Source organism: Danio rerio, chromosome 14 (assembly GCF_049306965.1).
Source record: "Danio rerio strain Tuebingen ecotype United States chromosome 14, GRCz12tu, whole genome shotgun sequence".
NCBI classification, from domain to species: Eukaryota; Metazoa; Chordata; class Actinopteri; order Cypriniformes; family Danionidae; genus Danio; species Danio rerio.
Genome location: NC_133189.1, coordinates 19,151,203 through 19,173,386, shown reverse-complemented (window position 1 = coordinate 19,173,386; position 22,184 = coordinate 19,151,203). Strand labels below are relative to the sequence as shown.

At 34.4% G+C, this 22,184-nt stretch overlaps 1 protein-coding gene across 5 annotated transcripts in view; it reads left to right on the top strand.

Moving 5' to 3' along the window:
- tcirg1b (T cell immune regulator 1, ATPase H+ transporting V0 subunit a3b) overlaps positions 1-20,417 on the top strand; it is a 33,238-nt gene extending 12,821 nt beyond the window's left edge. For 3 of the 5 annotated variants that reach the window (XM_073921318.1, XM_073921317.1, XM_068213182.1), the window contains exons 12-20: positions 1,006-1,163; positions 1,460-1,550; positions 1,689-1,807; positions 3,470-3,683; positions 6,985-7,098; positions 7,178-7,267; positions 7,781-7,901; positions 8,896-9,067; positions 19,600-20,417. In XM_073921318.1, the coding sequence (XP_073777419.1) occupies positions 1,006-1,163; positions 1,460-1,550; positions 1,689-1,807; positions 3,470-3,683; positions 6,985-7,098; positions 7,178-7,267; positions 7,781-7,901; positions 8,896-9,067; positions 19,600-19,687 (1,167 nt within the window). In that variant the 3' untranslated portion in view covers positions 19,688-20,417. 5 annotated transcript variants of the gene reach the window in all.
- The last annotated feature ends 1,767 nt before the right edge of the window (positions 20,418-22,184 follow it).

Genomic DNA, 22,184 nt, shown 5'->3' with positions numbered 1-22,184 from the left:
AAGAAATAGCTACATTAGATTTCTTTTTTTTTTTTTTTTTTTGCTGTTGTGGTAAGCAAAAAACAACAACAACCAGGCCATTACAAAAAATCCTTTGTGTTTAGCTCTGTATACAAGTCTAAAATTTCATTCATGATGGTTTTAAAAGGGTCTTAAAGTTCAATTGGACTTGATGAAACCTGCAGAAGCACTGTTAATATATATTAAAAGTACAGTAATGTAAAAGTTAAACCATTAAGTTATTATTCTCATGGAATACCCCTCCCTCCATTAAAAAAAGAAGCATATTAGGGCTGGTACACACCAAGTGGAAACAACTAGCACTGACTAAACCCAACTGTGTTGTTGCCTCATGTGGGCTCACGTCTAGTTTCATCTGGACCAAAAAAAACTGCCCCTGAATACACCATGTTTAGAGTGCATGTAAATGTGCTGCATTTAGTGTGAACTATTCCACTTGTAAAGACGCTGAATCATGAGCCAAATCCTGAGCTGCACTAGTTCATTGTGACAGGTCATTTTTTGTACATAAGTTGATTTTGCATCTGAATAAAAAGTCTATCATTTGCTTTGATAAAATTTCTCAATGGCATTGTAAATAAATAACAATGAACTCTTTTTATCTCATTAAAAACGCCTCAGTTACAGTGAGTCATTTAACTTCATTATTTCTTTAAATGCTAATGAGCTGCTGCTCCCCGCCCCTTCTCAGAGGCTAAAGGATCAGGCATAGGGATCCATTCTTGAGGAGCAGCTAAACCAGCGCACCATGCACACACCAAACTCAACCAAACCTTCACTTCTGCTGAATTTTCTCTACATTAGTAACATGGCATATAATCATCCATATAATCATCCAAATGATTTTGGTGCCATTTATTTTTCTGCTATGTGTGTCCTTATAATGTTTTGACAGCACTATTAGCAGTTGTTTTTTTATTATTATTTTTTTTTTACTGCACTTTTAATTCTTGAAGTAATCTCTTTGATTATCTTGTGTTTCAGATCTGGCGTATGATGTTTGGGGGCCGATATCTCATTTTGTTGATGGGACTGTTTTCCATCTACACCGGAGCCATTTATAACGAGTGTTTTAGCAAAGGCCTCAGCACCTTCTCTTCAGGATGGCATGTCCGGCCTAATGCTGAATTCTACAACTGGACGTAAGACACATAAACACACACACACACACACACACGTTTGTTTTTGTGAATTGTTGGTACATTCATAGGTTTCCATTTAATTTTCATTAAACCCGATCCTCACCATGGAAATGAAACTCATTCTGTATGATTTTATAAGCCTTTTGTAAAAATGTTGACATGATGCAATGCCATCATAGGTGACCTTATAATTTATCCATGTCATTATACATATTTTCGTCCTGATATGTCAAAAAAACACACTCATATGATCAAAGATATTGCCAGTAAAGTTTTGACAATCTCTCTGTGTGCAGTGAGGAGACATTCAAAAAGAACATGTATCTCTCTCTGGACCCAAATGTTACTGGTGTTTTCACTGGGCCTTATCCGTTTGGAATTGATCCGGTAATTCATTCAAATTATTGACACTGTTGGAAATAACATTGCAATATCCTTTTATTATTTGACATGATGGTTCCTCCCAACACCTAAATTATTTTAGTATGTGAAATCCTGAACTAAACCGATTCTTCATCTCCTCAGATTTGGGGTCTGGCCAATAATCACCTGACGTTCCTCAACAGCTATAAGATGAAGATGTCTGTCATTATTGGAGTCATCCATATGACCTTTGGTGTGTGTTTGTCTTTCTTCAACTACATGTGAGTATGTTTTTACGGTTTTAAAGTGATCTTCAACTGCATTTTATGTTGTCGTGTTTCTTAAGCTGTTACAGAAAACTTTAGAAATAATATATACATATAACGTTGTATAATATAGTAATATTGCTGTACATATTCAGTTCAATTCACCTTTAACTGTATAGCGCTTTTACAATGTAGATTGTGTCAAAGCAGCTTCACATAAAAGGTCAACATACACTTATCAATTTGTATAATGCATTCACTACTTCTATTTTTAAAATATATTTATTTGCTTTTTTCTCTGTAACTCTGTCGCACTGTAGAAGTTCTGTCATGAAAACTAACTCCTCGTATGTGTGAACATACCTGGAAATAAGGCTCTTATAAAACAAACTCAGTCCTGGAGGGCTGGTGTCCTGCATATATTAGTTACAACCCCAAATAAACACACCTGAACCAGCTAATCAAGCTCTTTCTAGGTGTACTATAGCTTTGGGGGACTTGCCTCCACATGCAATGTCTGCTCCCACTAACTTTATCTCAGATCTTGTAAAAAATGTACTTAAATACTAAACATTCAAGTTGACACTAGAATAACATGCTTCTTGAATAACTCAATTTTAAATAAGATTAAGTAGGCTCATGGAAAACTTAATATAAAAAGTGTTCACATATCTTTTGAGAGCTTGTTAATTGAGATGTAGAACATATGGAAAGCGGCTGCATAGAGAGAGACACTGCACGCGCTGATGAAGATTTAAGATGAAGCATTTCCTGTTGTTCACATCTTTATGTCCGTTAACGCTAGAAACTTTGCATGTAATAGATACATTTTATGAAATACAAATACTTACAGTTTGTCGCTTACAATCCAGAGCTTTGGCGGTTGGAGGAGTTTTTAGCCAAATCCAGCACTGAACAGAGAGATTCTGGAAGCTATCTTTTGTCAAAGCTAGCTATATGTTTTTTTTTTTTTTTTTTTATAATTCTCTGGAACATAAATAAAATTAGATTGTAGGCACTTCTGTCTTTGTGTCATGTCCTTTGGAAGCCCAAATACAGAAACGGAGCCAGCTCTGTGAAAATAGCAGTGTTTGGACGGCATATTAGCTTTCTCTGTCATATTATAGCACTACAGTGCCTCTGGCAATGCTCGTAACATGAAGGGTTCATGATCTCATTAACCCAGATGTTTTTTTGTAGTCCCCAAACTTTGTTCGCTGTAGGCTTTGCTTAGCTAACTCTGTAAAAGCCAATGTCTCCCTTTGCACTGAACTTAGAGCATTCAGAGATGTTATGTTCACACAGCAACATCGCACATTAACTTAACATGAAGTATAAAATATGATATCGTAGTGGACTTTCCCTTTAAACATTAACCGTAACATTAATGGCACAGCTTTTTAAATGAACTGCACGATACACATGCACCAAACTATTAACAAACAAGCAAAACTATTAACAAAATTAATCAAAGCACAGTTTGAAATACCTATAACTTATTAATTGAATAATCTTTTTAACTCTTCATCTTCACGTGCGCATCTATCTATCCAAACCCACGTCAGGAAAGACACGTCATTCCATTCCTAAAATGTTCTTTTGCATTGCCATTTAAACCATGATTGATATAAATCTGTCCGTATTCACTATTTCTTCTCTTTTCCTTCAACTGCGTAGACATTTCCGAGAGGTCAGCAGTGTGTTTCTGGTATTGATCCCGGAGTTGTGCTTTATGTTGTGTCTGTTTGGATACCTGATCTTCATGGTGATTTATAAGTGGCTGGTCTATGGTCCTGTGAATTCTGACTCTGCTCCCAGCATCCTCATCCACTTCATAGACATGTTCCTGTTTACTGAGAACAAGGATAACAAACCACTCTACACAGGCCAGGTGTGTGTGTGCAAGTGCATATCCTGATCTCATCTTTGCTTTAGCATCACAAAACTTTTGTGACTTAGAATGAAGTGTACATCTTAAATTCTTTATGGTTTATTCTTAAAAGTGACTTGGACTCCACTGATACATAGTTAAAACTGTTCTCTGATATCTACATAGAAGATACACTTAAAGCCACTTTATAAGGTACACCTGTCCAACTGCTTGTTAACGCAAGTTTCTAATCAGCCAATCACATGGCAGCAACTCAATGCATTTAGGGATGTAGACATGGTCAAGACGATCTGCTACAGTTGAAACAGAGCATCAGAAAGGGGGAGAAAGGTGATTTAAGTGACTTTGAATGGCATGGTTGTTGGTGCCAGATGGGCTGGTCTGAGTATTTCATAACTGCTGATCTACTGGTATTTTCACACACAACCATCTGTAGGGTTTACAGAGAATGGTCCAAAAAAGAGAAAATATCCAGTGAGTGGCAGTTCTGTGGGCACAAATGCCTTATTGATGCTCAAATAACCACTCGTTACAATCGGGGTATGCTGAAGAGCGCAACGCATTGAACCTTGAGGCAGATGAGCTACAGCACCAGACAACCACACCGGGTGCCACTCCTGTCAGCTAAATAGAGGAAACTGATACTACAATTCACACAGGCTTACCAGATTGGAAAAACGTTGCCTGGTCTCATGAGTCTCGATTTCTGCTGCGACATTCGGATGGTAGGGTCAGAATTTGGTGTCAACAACATGGAAGCATGTATTCATCCTGCCTTGTATCAACAGTTCAGGCTGCTGCTGGTGGTGTAATGATGTGGAAGATATTTTCTTGGCACACTTTGCACACCAAAGCTTACATAAGTATTGTTGCTGACCATGCTTATTGCTTTATGACCACAGTGTACCCATCTTCTGATGGCTACTACCAGCAGGATAACGTGCCATGTCATAAAGCGTGAATCATCTCAGACTGATTTCTTAAACATGACAATGAGTTCACTGTACTCAAATGGCCTCCACAGTGACCAGAACTCAATCCAATAGAGCACCTTTGGGAGATCATATCATGGACGTGCAGCCAACAAATCTCCAGCAACTGCATGATGCTATCATTTTAATATGGACCAAAATCTCTGAGGAATATTTCCAGTACCTTGTTGAATCTATCCCATGAAGAATTAAGGCAGATCTGAAGGCAAAAGGGGGTCCAACCCAGTACTTGCGAGGTGTACCTAATAAAGTGGCCAGTGAGTGTATGTAGCTCGGGTAAGTGCAAAAAATCTCCAGAAGTGGTTTTACATGTCTAGGTATTGCCTATGCAAATGATTTTACCTTACCTTGTAATGGTTAAGCAAAAATAATCATCTTTAGCTGTCAAAAAAAAAAAAAAAAAAAGACGCAAGAAGGCTAGGACCGAGTGAGCTACCTGTAAGCAACTCTATCCTGGTTTGCTAATGAGTTATGTGTTATTGATGTATTATAGGCTTAATTATAATTATACCTGGCAAAATAAACTGATATAGATGTATCTAGAGTTGTATTCAGTGGGCTTTTCATATATGTAAACATAGACAGGAATTAATGTCAGCATCAGCGTAAACAGATTTTCATCTTCCTGTCCAAATTGCCAAACTTTGTTTTATGAAGTTTATTGACATCCTTTTAGTCCAAAATAAGACACCATGCATAAACGTGCATTAAACCGTTTGCATCTGTTGCCTCATTACAAACAAGTTTCACAATATATACATTAAACTACCAAAAGATACAGTTAAACATAGCTTATTCCTTTTGCTGAAACTTATCTGTTTTAACTGTTTTTAGCATTCTGACAGCTGATGAGAGGCTCAGTACCTCAGAACTGCTGAATGCATGTCCCATTTTCCAAATAAGAGTCCCACACACATAGGATATATATGCTGGAACATAAGGAAACCATTTTAGTAATGTTGTTATTGCAATGGAAAATGTTGCGGCCAATCAAATGCTGCTGGGGGTGTGCATGTCAGTCATTTAGAGTGTTTCGTACTAGACAGTGTACGTAATGGACAACAATGTACAGTGGTTCCCACACATAGACTTTTCCTGGGTGGGCCACACAGATATATTAACGGCCACCCAACAATATTTAGTGACACTTTTTTTTTTTTTTTTTTTTTACCATTATTATCATCCTTTTACACTTTTTTTATTATATATTTTTTTTTGTATCTGCCCAATATAACCAAACATCCACGATCAAAATCCACGAGTGGAAAATCTTCTCTCATTTACTCATTTAGATCAGTGTGTGGAAGACCTATCACTACTCTCACAAACAGTCTCGCATGCTCTGCTGACCCACAGAGATGCGCCTTGGGACTCAAAAATTAATCTGGCCAGGTTTTCTAACTGCTAAAATGTCCAGAATTTGACTTTTGCTTTTGCTTTCTAATGCTGTTGTTAATTGTATGCGTTTTTGCATTACCTTTTTATTTAAGCCTACTTTCGCTTGGCTTCGCTGCTGACGAGTTACAAGCTCGAGAAACAATAAATAATTAATTCTTTAATCTAAACAACTCAGAGAAACTGTACTATATACTCAGAGAGGATAAAATGACTGGTCTAAACTTGCTGCAAAATATATGTACATCATTAGTCATCGTTAATCAAAGCATTTGCCTTATTTAAATAATCATTGTATAATCCTTGTATAAAAGATTTAAAGTAATCTTGTAATTATTATAATGTTTAGAGAAATTGACTGATTTTATTCCTTTTTCTCTTTATTATTCATTTGCTGTATTTTTTTTATTTTTATGATGTTAATATTTTACATAGTCTTTATTTATATACAAATCTAAAATGCTTAGGCATTCAAGCTTGCTTTGAGCTTAAAAGAGAGATAGAAGCAGATTTAACCTGTTAGTGGCTGCACATGGCTCCTGAATAGTAAAAAAAGTAAGATAAATAGTGGACTTTTTTAACTTTAACCCATTCAAAAGAAACAATGTATAAAAGTGTCATAATAATAATCAAAATTATTGCTAAAAATTAAGTTATGTTTTGGTTGTCGCTTATAGTTATCTATTTATCTAATCTGGGTAAATGGTGTGTTTCGATCCGGGTACCAAACCTGTGGGAAGCACTGATGTATATCCTGTTTTTTGTTGTACAATAGTGATGTTGGTTTATTTGCATCTTGAATGTCCGGAATGTAATACTTAAGCATTTTCCTCAAGACTTCATGTCTCCTTCAAATTATTTAGCCCAATCAGCAAAAAAAATGATAAAGTCAACCCATGTATTTGTGTCTCTAGATGACTGTGCAGAAGGTTCTAGTGTTTGTGGCGGTGTTGTCTGTTCCTGTGCTGCTATTGGGGAAGCCGATACAAGAATACCTCTCACATAAGAGGAAGAGAAGAAATCCTACAGTAAGCTATTCATCTGCTTTAAGTATTTGGATATGGACTCATGTTTACCAATGTGTAACTATGATCTTATCTTCTGCAGGAAGACAGACGTCCTCTTCTTGCAGAAAACGGCTCTATAAATTCACAACAAGGAGATGTGGATGCAAGAGGAGGAGGAGGAGAGGAGGAGGTGAGATGAAAAAAGGAGTTGTAGACTGTCAATTAGTTATTTTTAATGATCCGTTTAAACTTGATTTACAAGGAGTAAGACATTTACTCCTACACTACAGAAATTTCTTTAATTCACAACATGTCAGTGTTGCATTGCAAAAACTCACATTTTATTAAAGAAATTATGTAAAACGGTAAAAGTTCCCCTTATTTCACAAACCATCCATAAAAATGAACGGTATTTTTGAGACTTATTGGGAACTTACTTTCTTGCTTCTCTCATTTAGCACAAACCCAGATGTGTTCACACAGGGTTCCACTTAATTTTAATTAGTTACTGTATATACGTCTCTGTACATTAAAAATGGTCAGACTGTAAAATAAAATAAAAATTTAAAATAAAAAATTTCTTTAAAAAAATTTTTTTTCAGAAAATAACTGGCATTTTAGAAAATGTCAAATAAAGTAAAATAAAAAAATTCTAATTTGTGCAAACTTATGCTTTGTCTTTCCATCATACATTATTTGAAAGGAGTTTGATACAGCGAACGTCTTCATGCACCAGGCCATTCACACTATTGAGTATTGTCTTGGGTGTATCTCCAACACGGCCTCATACCTGCGGCTCTGGGCCCTCAGTCTGGCTCATGCACGTAAGTCAAGTCATTTATGTTTCTATAGCACAATTGTCAAAGCAGCTTTACAGAGAAAATGGGCAATAATGGAATGCAGTTTAAACAGTGTGAAAAGTACACTTTCAGTTTAGTTTAATGCAGATACAGTCATTGTTGGAGGATGTGATTCACTGTAGGCCCTACCAGCCCAACTTAGGCAAAGGCAATTGTCAGTATGCTTGCATGGACAACAATATTCCAGTGATAACAATTAGGACTGCGAAATGAAATCACAAATTAAATTAAGCAAAGCTTCGGTTGTAATGCACATTTTGTCAGGAAAGCACTGTTCTGTAATCAGTAGTATCCTCTTAAGTCCAGAGGGGGCTCTGGCATAGAAACTCAATCACTCACAAAGATGTTATAGGAATCCAAATGAATGGGAATAACATAAAATAATGAACCGAAGAGAATATTCAATCATAATCTAAAATAATATTAAAGGAAACAAAATAATCTTATCAATGTTTTATAATTGGAGTCAGATAAAACGAGGATAAATATATTAATATTTTAAACCACCTCATACTAAAATTGGAGTCAGATATTCAGATATGAGTTAAGTTTAAAGTAAATCAACATTGTGCACTGGAAAGACCGAACATGCAGTGAACCTTCATCCACCAGTGGACACCGTCATTGGACCAAATGGCTGGACCCTACAATAGTAATAGTTGTTGATTTGAGTTATATTTGGGTTGATGGTAAACCACACTGTTACTTTGTATCAAAGCTATCTGACATTATCAAGGTGACTTTGTGACACCGTTTAATTGAGAAGAATAAGTAAATGACAAGTAAAACAAAACAAAAAAACTCATGTAAACACCTTAAACATTCAAAGTAAGGTAAATAACCTGATATCTGCTTTTCATGTAAATTTACTAAGTACTTTACCCATTAACAATTGACCAACAAAGCACGCTGTTATCATGATTGAGGAGCCTCATGACTATTTTTCTTCTTCTTTTAGAGTTATCCGAGGTGCTGTGGACGATGGTAATGCGACAATCCTTCGGTCAGCTCAGTTATGTGGGCTCAGTCATGGCGGCGCTTGTTTTTGTTGGCTTTGCTGTGTTAACCGTGTCTATCCTGCTCGTCATGGAAGGGCTGTCTGCTTTTCTACATGCACTTCGACTTCACTGGTGAGAGAAACATGTGTCCACATACACACAGAAATCATCTTTTAGATATCAACACTGAGTCTTGCCTACTTACTGCAACCCAGCCTTCCCCTTATATATGTCCTAACCAGGGTTTTACATTAACTGTTTTAATCACTGGCCACTATGGCTAGTAGTTTTCCAATGTTACTAGCCACTCTACATTTTCACTAGCCACCATTTTGTTGTTAGGGAAATATATTTTATATGCATAAATTTGACATTGACTTGCTAAAATTACTTGATTTAAATTTTTTGTTATGTCCACATGCGTCCTTATTCATTTAGCTTTTTGTGTGTCGAGTATGAGCTTGCTCAATGAGCATGAGCAAATGGGTCATGGTTTCATAGTATTATATTGCAATAATTTTTTATTTCACATAACTTTTTTAGAGCACAAAATTAACAATTTACCAAATTTATCTCTATAACCACACTAAACAATAATTATTCCTTAGCCACAAATTTTTAATGTGTCAAAACAAGCAAAATATAGCTGTATACTATGCTTTTTATTTAACAAAACATTTCTTCAAAAAGAAAGAAAAGCAATTGACTTTTAAAAAAATAACTATTGTCATGTATCAAAAATAAGCACAGTAATCTGTCCTGGCTAAAGAATTCTCAGATCACCAGTAACTGCACATAAATGTAGAGTTCATCTCCCATTAAAGCAATGTTGTAAAAAAAAATAATAATAATAATTAAGCCATTTTAACAAAAATAAAAGCAAATAAAAGCGTAAGCGTAAAAGCGTAAGCGTAATTTAATAATCAGTTTAAAGTGAAAGTAACCGGTGCTGCTTACAAAAAGACAACTATTGAGCTCTTAAAAGCATCTGGACTGTGAGTGCATTCATCACTTTTTGTCTAGTTTATTTGAAAGAGAACTGATGACAGTTGCGTTTCCAGAACCTGTTCCAGACACTGTTGCTTCACGATTTGGGAGCGCGCACTCGTTCAGCAGTCGCGCGCACGTGTTTTAAGAAGTCGCGGTCATCACATCAGCTGTTAGCATGATGATCATCATCCACTCATTCGATATTCACTTGCTGTTTTTTCTGCTCGCGTGATCACAATTATTTTACATTTCGATTCTAAGATCACATTTGCACGCATATTGGGTCATCCTTATATTGTCGAACCCTGCTTTAGGAAAACTACAATTTAAAAATTATTTTCAACCAGCCAAAGTGGCCAGTGGGATTTTCTTTCTAACCCGCCAAAGCTGAAATCTACCCGCATTTGGCGGGTTGGCGAGTGTTAATGTAAAGCCCTGGTCCTGTGGTGGTTTTCTTGGTTTTTCTCTTACTAAATCAAACTCAGTCTGGAGGTTATGAATATCAGAAGAATATACTTTATTGTCGACAACAAAGGAGAACTTTCAGGAGACCCCCAGTAGCATCTCTGTCTGAAAAATTCTGCCTCCCTAATCTCCTGGCCTGTTTAAATACACTTTGACAACAATTATTTTCCTTTGTTCTCCATACATTACACAAGATCCCTCCCCTAACCCCAAATTCCACCTCTGACATCTGTTTCCTGAGACACCTCAGGCTCTTTTACCACTCTCTTTTCATCCCTTCTTTTATGACCCCTAGTTGTTTCCTCAAGCCATTTCCCATGTCCAATTGTTTTAATGGTATGCAAGTCTACAAGCAGATTATACACATATAACCTGAATATATAGATTAACTTCACACTCCAAAGAGCACAAAATCCACCTCATATAATCCCTCCTCTTAAGACTTTAAGTCTTAATAATCTTGCTTTTGGCCCATAGTGCAACTCTATGACCTAGCCCTCAGTTATACTACCTAATGACAAATATATGTCACAGTATTATTACAAATGACCAAATCATGTAATTGCACTTTGGAATAAAATCGAGCCAAACTTCTGCGCCCACTATTGACGAGGATACAGTAAAAGACTCGATTCTATTTTGTTGTTATCATAAAAGGTATTGTTTTAAGCATACAGGTGGTTATACTTTGCTTCTGGGGGTCATGGTTATTTAACACACAGTAAAAAATAAAATTAAAATATTAAAATAAAAAATAAACATAACATAACCCAATCTCTCAATATATGGTCACAACACACTATTCTAATCTAACATCCACAAACATAATCCGTAGAGTATGTTGATCTTCAGCCCAGATACTTTGCGTATCGTAGAGAGCCGCCGTTTTGGGGTAGAGGTTACTAGCACTTAACACCCAAGGCATGGATCCTCTTCATCATCCTCTTCTTTATCTAAACTATAAAAATTTTTAGCACTAGTTCATCTTTTTGAACCTAAATCTGGCACATACTTGCGAGCATTCTTTGTTTCGTTCTAGCCTTAAAAAGTGTTGCTAAAGACTTTATGTTGAGAGTCTATAACCTGAAGTTGTGGTGATTATCATCACTTGAATTTGTGGCACCTTCAGTATTTCTCACTCAGGTATATAATCAGAATTACTCTTTTAACTGTTCTGATGAACTGCTTCTGTCACACTTTGCAATTCGTTGGTTTGAGCTTTGGGATTTTCTGCCTCCTCTGTTTCCCGTTAGCTTTCTCTTGCTGGAGTGTTTTTCCTTTGGCTGTCTTGTGCTGTGGTCCAGATGGTATCCAGTTGATGGCATCCCCTTTGGTAACCTTGGCATAAGATCCATTTCTCCTGATTTCACTCCACTTTCTCCAGAAAACCTCAGATATTCTCGATCACCGGATTAATCTCCTTCTTCTGGTCCTTTCTGGTTTCCTGTACAGATATCACTTTGCACATAGCAGTTAGTTTCCTCATAAAAGACCAAACTTCTTTCCAATGCATTCGAAATGTTCTCCAAACATTCCAAACGGTTATATGCGAAGTTATTTGCGAGATTACATGCAAGGGTCGACCCAATAATACTTCATGCAATGTTAGTTGTTTGTTTCTGTCAGTTTTCATGCAATCACTTATTAATGCAAAAGGTATATTATTTTAACACATCTTGTTAAACTAGGCCTTGATGAATCATCTTTAGCTCTTTCAATTATTCCTAACAATTATGTGTAATTGCTTAATTTTTTTTTCAATTTCCAATACTTTATCAATACATTTACTTATCTATTCACTGAATCACATACCCACTTATTTATCTACTTAATTACCTTTATTCACTTTAATTGACTTTAATTACTCTAATTTATTTTTAAATGGAGACACATTAAACTTATTTCTGAAGATATTGCAAATCTGAGACTTCTCTTGTCTTAAATGTAATAACTGTTCCTTCTTTCCTGCTCTGCTAATGGAATTACCTTCACTCATCTACCACAACTGCCATGCCCAAAAACTTGTATCTCTTGCCCTAAATTAATTTTATCATTTCACAACATCCACTATGAAGTTCTTGAATAACCCATTAGATCTATTGTTGTTCCTCTATTCACATTCTACTTTGCACAAATGTCACATGTGGACAACAATTCAATAATTACTGCATTTAAAATGGATAATTTTTTCAAATCATTTTGCTTGCTGCTTAATTTTCCTTATCACTTCACCCTTGATTCAAACCATGTACATCGCCAATGACAATATCTAGAAATGCTATTGTATCAACAATCTGTACTTCCTATTATAAAAATCATACCTATCTTTTTGGCTTCCCTTTGATGCTATACATATTGTTCATAAAGACTTGTATGTTATTTAATTTGCACTATCATCTAATTGAGGTTGTGACTCTATACTAGTGTTAGACCTGCTACCTTATTTTCTTTAATGTAAAATCAATTTCTTATTTATCATCTTAACAATTATTATTGCATCTAGAATAAATACAGAATCTTGTTAACACTAAACCCGTCATCCCTAAAAAGTTTTATTTATGTCTTTTACTTAGCTTGAGCTAGATGTACTTGCAGATAACTAAATCCTACACGTTACAATATTCATCGCAAAATATTCTAAATCCTTTTATGCATTCTAATCTATGTATGTATATCCGCCTATTTACTTTAATTGTAACCAAGTGTCTACCCTCCTCTGTTAATTACCTAAACAGAAATCAATTAATTACTTTAACATTTTTGGCATCCAAACTAACAAATTTAAGTACAGTGCGTGTTAGGAACCTCTGCTAAGAAATTCACTGACTGTTCTTAAATCATAAATTTTACAACCTCTACTTTTGTCTGTTTTGATTAACGCCATGATCAAACTTTAAATTTTAATCAAATTAAAATAAAATCCATTGTATTAGTTACCTACACAATCACAACCAAATTAGAAATGCCATAACATATTTAAATGTTTCTAATATTGCTATGTTCTCAAAAGTTTCAATAATGCCTATTCCAGCATATAACAGACCTGCATCTGGTTTAATTTTTTATTAATCCTCCCTATGCCGGCTAATTTTGTCTACCTCTAATGTCCTGAACGTTAATCATTATTAAAATTTGACATTTACCTAAATAATTTCTTATTTTGCATTTTATATTAATTAACATTTTTCACTTTTCAGCATTTTCAGCTCCTAATTCCTTCCTGTTCTCACATCAAACTGGTTATTCATAAACTTTTTGTTGTAATTTTCTACAAGTTGACTGAAAAATCACTGGATTTCTTTATAGGTTCCTCTCTATCTGATCTGATTTTTCTCCTTTAGTCCTTAATTCTTTTTTGCTTTTAATTATTTCTTCACATTTGTAAAACAACCTATTTTCTGTTTTTAAACACTTTTCTCTTTCAAATATTATTTTAGTACATTTAGAATTGTTACTTTTTGGCTTATTCAGTACTGTGAGTTCATTTTACTTTTTTTGTGTTTCTATTTCTTCTTTAAATCACTTTTCTGTCTTAATCTCTGACATAATTTTTCTCCCAAATCTAAGTTTAGTTTACTCAAAATAAGTTTTCCCTAATTTTAACTTAAATACTTAACTCCATCAACTTCTAACCCAAATTATTATTTTTTTTAGTTATCAAAAACTGTCTTTTATTATCTTTTTTATCACCACCATGCATTATAATTTATCCTCCTATGTTCAATAATCTCTATGAATTAACCTATGAAAATGAACCAAAATAATTTAACATTCTTCATAATTTATCATTTCAACATAACACATTTAAAGTTTCATCGTACATTATCATCTAAGACTTTTCACAGTTTACATGATACTTTTCTTTTATTCAAATTGACAGGAGTCTGATTTGATACAAGAATGGGTAGCTACACTTTTGCTCTTATTTTGCCCTCTGAGTGGTCACATTGTAGTCAATTTGGACTATAGGTCGACTGCTTTGAGATGGACTACCAGACTCCCCCTCCTCACACCCTGAGAAGACAACTGGTTCATAAATTGGTGTAGTCTTTTCTGTGGTGTCCATATCAGGGCACAGTGTTTCCCCCTTCTTTCTTAGTGCTGGCTTCTTTCATTGAGCTGTTGTAAAGTTCTGGTGGAGCGCTTTTTCTCTTTGATCAGTTCATCAGCTTGTTTGCCTCTTTTTAGTGTCTCTGAACATAAGTAGCCTTTCCAGTCCTCAGTAATTCCTGGGCATGCAGTGCCTGCCTCACTGCTTTCACAAATGTCCACAGCCAACAGTTTGTCCATTGTGTTTTTCAAACACCTTTTCCATTTGCCAGTGCACTCAGAGATGTCTGGTAGGTAAGAGACCACAGTCCCCCAAAGTCCATCCCTATGTCCTCTAAAAGTAATATATGGAATTTAGCTCATAAAAGTCTTTCCTTCTTTCCCATTTTTTTTTTCATCAAATGAAGACTCCTCTCATCTATTTTCTCCTCTTTACGGTTTAACAGTTTATTTTTCTATTTCTTCAGTGTTCTTCTAAATAATTTCTTTAGCTTCAGATTATGCTTTACTTTACATTTCTCCTCATCTATGCTAGTGTTCCTTTACTAACCACTCATTTTTACATTGTAACATTTTCTATACTCAGTTTCTATTTTTTCACTGCTTACATCAAATGTTTCTTCTGTTTGCCATTTGTCATTATCTTATCTTTTATTTTCTCTGTCACATATTTTAGTATTGCATTTTTATTTCCATATCTGTTTTTCCATACCTGATTTAATTCAACAATACTACATGGTGGCCCAATATCTGGTATAACAGTTCAAAATCATTACTGCTATACCTCAGGGTTCATATTATTACTTAAACTCACATATTTATTTAATAAAAGCATTTTTCATTTTTTAATTGCAATGTTTACTTATCAATTTAGCTTCTTACTGCTTAAACTTTAAAATTATTTTTTTTTAACTCACTCTAATGCATTCTTTAACATTTACCTAGCTTCTATGATTTTCGTCTGAATCACTGTACTTTACTACAAACAAATGACATAGCTGACTTTGAGAAAGATGAAAAAACATTTTTTTCCCTTAAATCCAATCAAATTCTCTAAAGTCAATTATTTCTTTAAATTGTTACTGCTTTTTTCTTTTTATCTTATCTGTTCAATGTGCCTATATTGTAAGCATATTTTAAACATCTAATTTTATCTATGAAACAGTGGACTTATTTTTTCTATTTCTATTTTATTCTTTTTCCTTTCTGTAATTTAAGTTTTTAGCTCTTAAGTTTTCTTATACATTTTAAAACTTATTTTGTTACACATTTTATAATTAAATCTTCAATTAATCAATATTCATTTTCAAGTTTTCTTTTTCTATTTTGTTCTCAATCAAAGAACTAACTTATAATTTATTCATTCATACTTATTTAGTAAATCTATTTGTTTATTAATACATTCTTTTACTCTATACTTCCTTTATCTCTATATATATTGATCACTATGACTTCATTTATTCTTTTTCATTAGTAAAGTTTCAAACTCTTTTCTATATAATATAACTCTATTATTAGTTTTTCCTCATTTAATTTATCTTACTATACTACTTTATAATTTATCTATTCAGTAATAACTTATATTCTATCCAAATTATGTTAATGTCTATGTCATTATTTCATCTATAGTTTGATCTCCTCTCTTTTACTCTCCTCTTCTCTGTTTCCCTAGTGCTGTAAATAGGCAATCTATTGTTCACACATGGACACCATAAATCTCTCTCTTACCCCCATCCTGAAGCAGACTGTCTTTCACCTATTGCTATGTCAGGAATTTCAGTTCACTCTGCCTATTGTTCTTTTTTTTAACATATTCAACCTTAAAACACAAAGATAATTTCAGAAAAATGTTTAACTATTATATTATTCTGCCTTTTACTCTGTGTCTTTCAAATGCAACATGTTCCATTAGTTTTGATTTAAGAGACTCCTCTCTTTATATCATAATCTCTTCTCTTAAACTGCATCAATCACTATTCCTATTGTTCTTTAAATCACACCACACATATGCAGCCCTCCTTTTATATTATAATATACTATAATCATTATTTTAACCTACTCCTTATTGAAAACATACTTTTAAACACATTCACACTTCTAATCTTATTACTTTTCCTCTTCTCATTCACTCCTCTCCTCATCCCCCCATCCTCATTCCATTCAAGGAGGAGGAAGGCAGTCTTCTCTGCACACCAATGTGGACTATTTTGCCACAATCTGAAGCAGCAAATACACAAACACTTCAATTAAATAAATACTCTTCACTACACTCCTCTTGAGTGACCTGTCCGAGCAGCCCTCTAACCTTAGAGCGGTAACCACAGGCTTTCGCCTACCCATGCAGCCCTTTGTTTATCTCATTTAACAAAGCGGTATCGTAGGTCTTAGCGCGCATCTCTCTATTTTAATCTGCTTTAATCTCTTAACTGTTACCACACATTAAGGACTCTCACTTAAAACTTATAAATGCTCTATGCATTTCTTACATCATTATTAATTTCCCAAATCTGGGTAACAGTTACTAGTGATTGTTTATCCTATCCATCAAGGCCCACTTAGGAAAACACAGATCATTTGCATACCTTACTCTGCTTTAATCTCTTAACTGTCACCACACATTAAGAACCCTCTCTTAAAACTTATAAATGCTCTATGCATATCTTATATCATTAATAATTTTCCAAATCTGAGTAACAGTTACTAGTTAATGTTTATCCTATCCATCAAGGCCCTCTTAGGAAAACACAGATCATTTGCATGCAAATTATTTTTCTTCTGTTATTCAAAACCCCTTTTTTTCTTTAATATCTTTTTTACATTTACTTTTAATTCTTTAAAGCTGGAGAAACAGTTCAAGTGTATTTACCTGTACAAGCAGGTCCTGGCAGAAAAAACACAAACTAATAAGCATAAAATCGCTTACCGTTTTTTATTGTGGCCACATATTTGTGTTTTCTCTCCAGTCCAGCATGCACAGCAACACCAGTCTTGCTCCTTTCCAGCCCACCCAGAGGGACGCCAAATGTGGTGGTTTTCTTGGTTTTTCTCTTACTAAATCAAACTCAGTCTGGAGGTTATGAATATCAGAAGAATATACTTTATTGTCGACAACAAAGGAGAACTTTCAGGAGACCCCCAGTAGCATCTCTGTCTGAAAAATTCTGCCTCCCTAATCTCCTGGCCTGTTTAAATACACTTTGACAACAATTATTTTCCTTTGTTCTCCATACATTACACAAGATCCCTCCCCTAACCCCAAATTCCACCTCTGACATCTGTTTCCTGAGACACCTCAGGCTCTTTTACCACTCTCTTTTCATCCCTTCTTTTATGACCCCTAGTTGTTTCCTCAAGCCATTTCCCATGTCCAATTGTTTTAATGGTATGCAAGTCTACAAGCAGATTATACACATATAACCTGAATATATAGATTAACTTCACACTCCAAAGAGCACAAAATCCACCTCAGTCCTAACTATAACAATGCGACGCTGCAACACAATGGTATCTTTTCCATGTTAAAGGGAGTTTTTGTCTTCACCATGACATCAACATGCAAAATTTCCATTTTAGAAATGGTTTCTCTTTCTGCAATGAACAACAATAGCATAAACTTTTATAGCAATGATCACCTTATGTACAATTATGTGCTTTGTTCAGTGTTAAATGCTACTAATGTAAATTTAAATGCCATTTTATTGGAAATTACTAGCAAACATATAGTTTTAAAATGAATGTGACTCAGTGCAAACCAACACATTTCAGTCTCTCAGCATGTACTTTTAATAATGTTTAATATGTATCAATTACGTTAAACCGCTGTCCATTTGGTTTGGAGTGCAGTGCACTATTCTGCGCTTCTAAATGGCTGGTACTTAAATGGTTTTTGTGTCGTATTGCAGACAGCTAAATTATCACTGCAATCTTGATGCACATTAGTGGTAAAGATTTTGTGTAAGATATTATCACATATGCACTGAAAAATTACTTAGACCTAAATTTTTAATGACCTACACACATTTATCGTGTATTTGGTTTACACATTTTTAATATGCCCTAGCAGACGCAACATATAATAAAAATCTACTTTAAAAAAATAAATAAATAAATTGTAAATTGTGTGCTTTTAGCTACAACAGCAGTGCACTTTTAGCCCTAAAGTCACAATAGAATGATGATGATAAATTCCAATACTGATTATTTATTGACTTGGGTGTCCAATCTGTCCAGATAAGCAGGTGATTTAGGATGAATCTATCATACAACCCCTTGCAGAAAGTATTGAATTCTTTTAATCCATGCCTAAGATAATTCAAGCTGTTTTTAAAAGCCAGAGGTGGTGCAGCAAAGTACTAGTGGTGTTGTTATTTGCTGATTCCCTATTATTTTCCTCAGATTTGTGTAATTCCCTATTTTTTTTCTTCTGTTTGATTTGTAAAAACAGTTGTAATTGACTACAGTGTTCTTTCTTTCTTTTATTTTTCTTTATTATTATTATTATTATTATTATTATTATTATTTGACAGTTTCAAACAGCCAGAGGGTTGGATTGTTGAATGAAAATAGTTTTGTGGCATGTATGTGTTTTGTTTGTTTTTTCTACCCAGTTAAACATTTGAATGAACATCTTCCAAGAATGGTGATTTCATACATATTGCCAGGGGTAGAATCCTCAAAATAGTATATCAAATCCTCTCCAGTATCTGATATGTTATACTCCCTTCAAGACCTTATTGCTATATGCGCTTGGGCAAAATCACTAGGCAGAGCTGTGATAATAATTAAGTAATGCTATTGGCTGTTTTTCAAAATGGGGAGGGGCTATTCTATATCCCACCCCTTCACTTCAGGAGACTTTTAATGTATTTAAGCCTGATTATTTACATGTATTTACGTGAACTCATTGTTGTAAAAAAAATGCTGGGATCCACACAGTTCCTTCATGTTGTTTCTACACAAATAGATTATATTAACTTAATTGTTTTTGCAATTTAATTCGAATTAAAAATAAACAAACACGTTCCAAAACAAACTCAAGAATTGTGTTGATTCAACTTATTTTATATAAGCAGCTTGAAAAAGCAGCAAAAATAACTGTTTTGAGTGATGATTAGGATTCTGAATCTGAAATGCCTCTCTTTTCTCTCTCTGTTTTGCAGGGTGGAGTTTCAGAATAAATTTTACAGTGGAACAGGGTACAAGCTCACTCCGTTTGACTTCTCATTCGGTGCTTTCTCTACAAAGTGACCTTCAGTATGAACCAATGGTCTTAGAATGGAAAAAAAAGAAGAGTTATGGAGTTATTTTGCTGGGGGCACAAATCGCATTTTAAAATGTATCATTCAAGGATCTTTCATTTTTTATACTTTATTTTGACCACCACTATACAAAAAAACTGTACCTGAAAATTTGAATGTGAAAAGCTTTGTTATGAATTCACATACATATCTTTAAAATGTTTAAGTACTTGATACGTGCCACATAGAGTCTTTTAGTTGAATGATTTTATTAATTAAGTTGAATGATTTGGTTAAGGTCTTGAGCCCAAAAAAAATAAAGTTCTTTTAACTCTCCATAATCAGATGTGTTTACTGTATAACCACTGATCCATTATGACATCAACTATATAATTATAGTTTGGGCTGCAAGTTCAAGCAGTATTTTACAATTCTAAAAATAATTCAGCACTTATGCGATAGTAAAAGTATTTGTAAAACGCGATGTTTAGTTACACACATGACTCCCAACTTAAAATCCGGTTTAAACTTTTTCAGCTTGTTAATCACTAGCATGTTCAAAATGTCTTGATTTATAGCATTATTCAAAGGGAATGATTATGTTTGTGATTGTTTTGTTGCTTTTTTTATTGCAATAATATTTTGTTTTCATTTTGGAGCTGATTCACAAAGTCCTGCGTGTCAAGCCTTACAGTGATGCTCGCTGATCAATAAAGACCAAAGTCTCTCAATACAGAAAAGGCCACGTTTGTTTGTGTTTGAGGTATTTTTGACAGTAAGTCGCAAAGAGATTATATCTTAAGACTGCATTTAGCCTTTATATAATTGGAAAAAATTACAAGGGATGTGAGAGTGATATAAATGTGGTTGGTTGTAATAAATTTTTGTAATGGGGTATATGTACACATGCTTTTATTTTCAGTCAGCCAGCCCCCCAGGACTTCCGAAGAATTGCCAAGGTGTTTAAGGTCTGATTTCTTTAAATAAAACGGCGATCTTCACTGCCTGGCTGAGACACAATATAAAGTGTTTATCAGACTAAACAAGAAGCTCTGCATTAAATTTTGTATTTTTCTGTGCCATGTCTTTAAAATATGGAAGTTAATTTTACCCCAGTATTTTCAACGGAATTTCTGTCTTTCGTCTCTTTTTAGGCTTTAACAACCAAATGGATGCTTGCGTCTATTTAACTGATTATATTTGATTACATTACAACATCAATGCTGTAAAAGAAATCGTATAAAATTGAAAATAGTCACATAATAATAAAAAATAATAATAATAAAATAGTCTGCTTTCACCGGTAGTTCATCATTGGCTATAAAACACTTGCTGTGCATTAAGGCTTAATCTGCTTAACCACTGAAAAAAAAGTAGTTATGTTCTTGTTTTCCACACTTAAAAAAAACAAAAAAACAGTGTGTGCGTGCGTGCGTGTTTGTGTATATATGTTAGAAATTTCCTTTACTAAAAAGTGGCAATTTGTCAGACATGCTCAAAGATGATGAATTAATAAGTTGTTGAAATAAGATTATATAATATTAAATAAAATATTATTTTGAATTATGATTATTTCATTTTAATTAAAATAACTAATTAAAGTAATAACTAAATTATGATTATTAAGTAAAAAGTTTTTGTCATTCAGAAATTATGCAGAGTAATTATACCAGTTTAATAAAGTTTAAAATGTTTAAGTATAAACTTTTACAGGGTATCGGCGGGGCAATAAAAAGGCTCGAAATGTCTTAAATTTGCTGAAATATTGTGGGGAGGTTTTATAAAATGTTTTTAATCTAATTCATAACAATTATTGTTTAGGGTTTTTTTACTTTAATGTGATAGGACAGCAAAGAACAGACAGGAAAGCATTGGGAGCAGAGAATGGGGAAGGATAAGACCTCGAGCCGGGAATCAAACTCGGGTCGCCGTGAGCACCTTGGTGCTATATATCGGTGCACTTAACAACTATTGGCACCGACCTGAAATGTTGTGTTGTTGGGAGGGTGTCATGGTGGCGCAGTGGGTTGCACAATCACCTCACAGCAAGAAGGCCGCTGGTTTAAGCCTTGGCTGGGTCAGTTGGCATTTCTGTGTGGAGTTTGCATGTTCTTGTGTTGGCAAGGGTTTCCTTAAGGTGCTCCGGTTTCCCCCACAAGTCCAAAGACATCCGCTATAGGTGAACTGGGTAAGCTAAAATTGTCTGTTGTGAATGAGTGTGTATAGATGTTTCCCAGTGATGGGTCGCAGCTGGAAGGGCATCTGCTGCGTAAAAATATGCTGGATAAGTTGGCGGTTCATTCTGCTTCATATCTGGCGACTCCAGATAAATTAAGGGACTAAGCTGAAAAGAACATGAAAGAACTGTGTTGTAGGTCTTAAATAATTTTAAACAGGTCCAAATTTTCCTATATTCATGTAAAGCTAGCCAATCAGACATCCATTCAATCAATCACTAACATTTCGATAAAGGTTCAAACAAAAGTTTATTTATTAACTCTTGACCA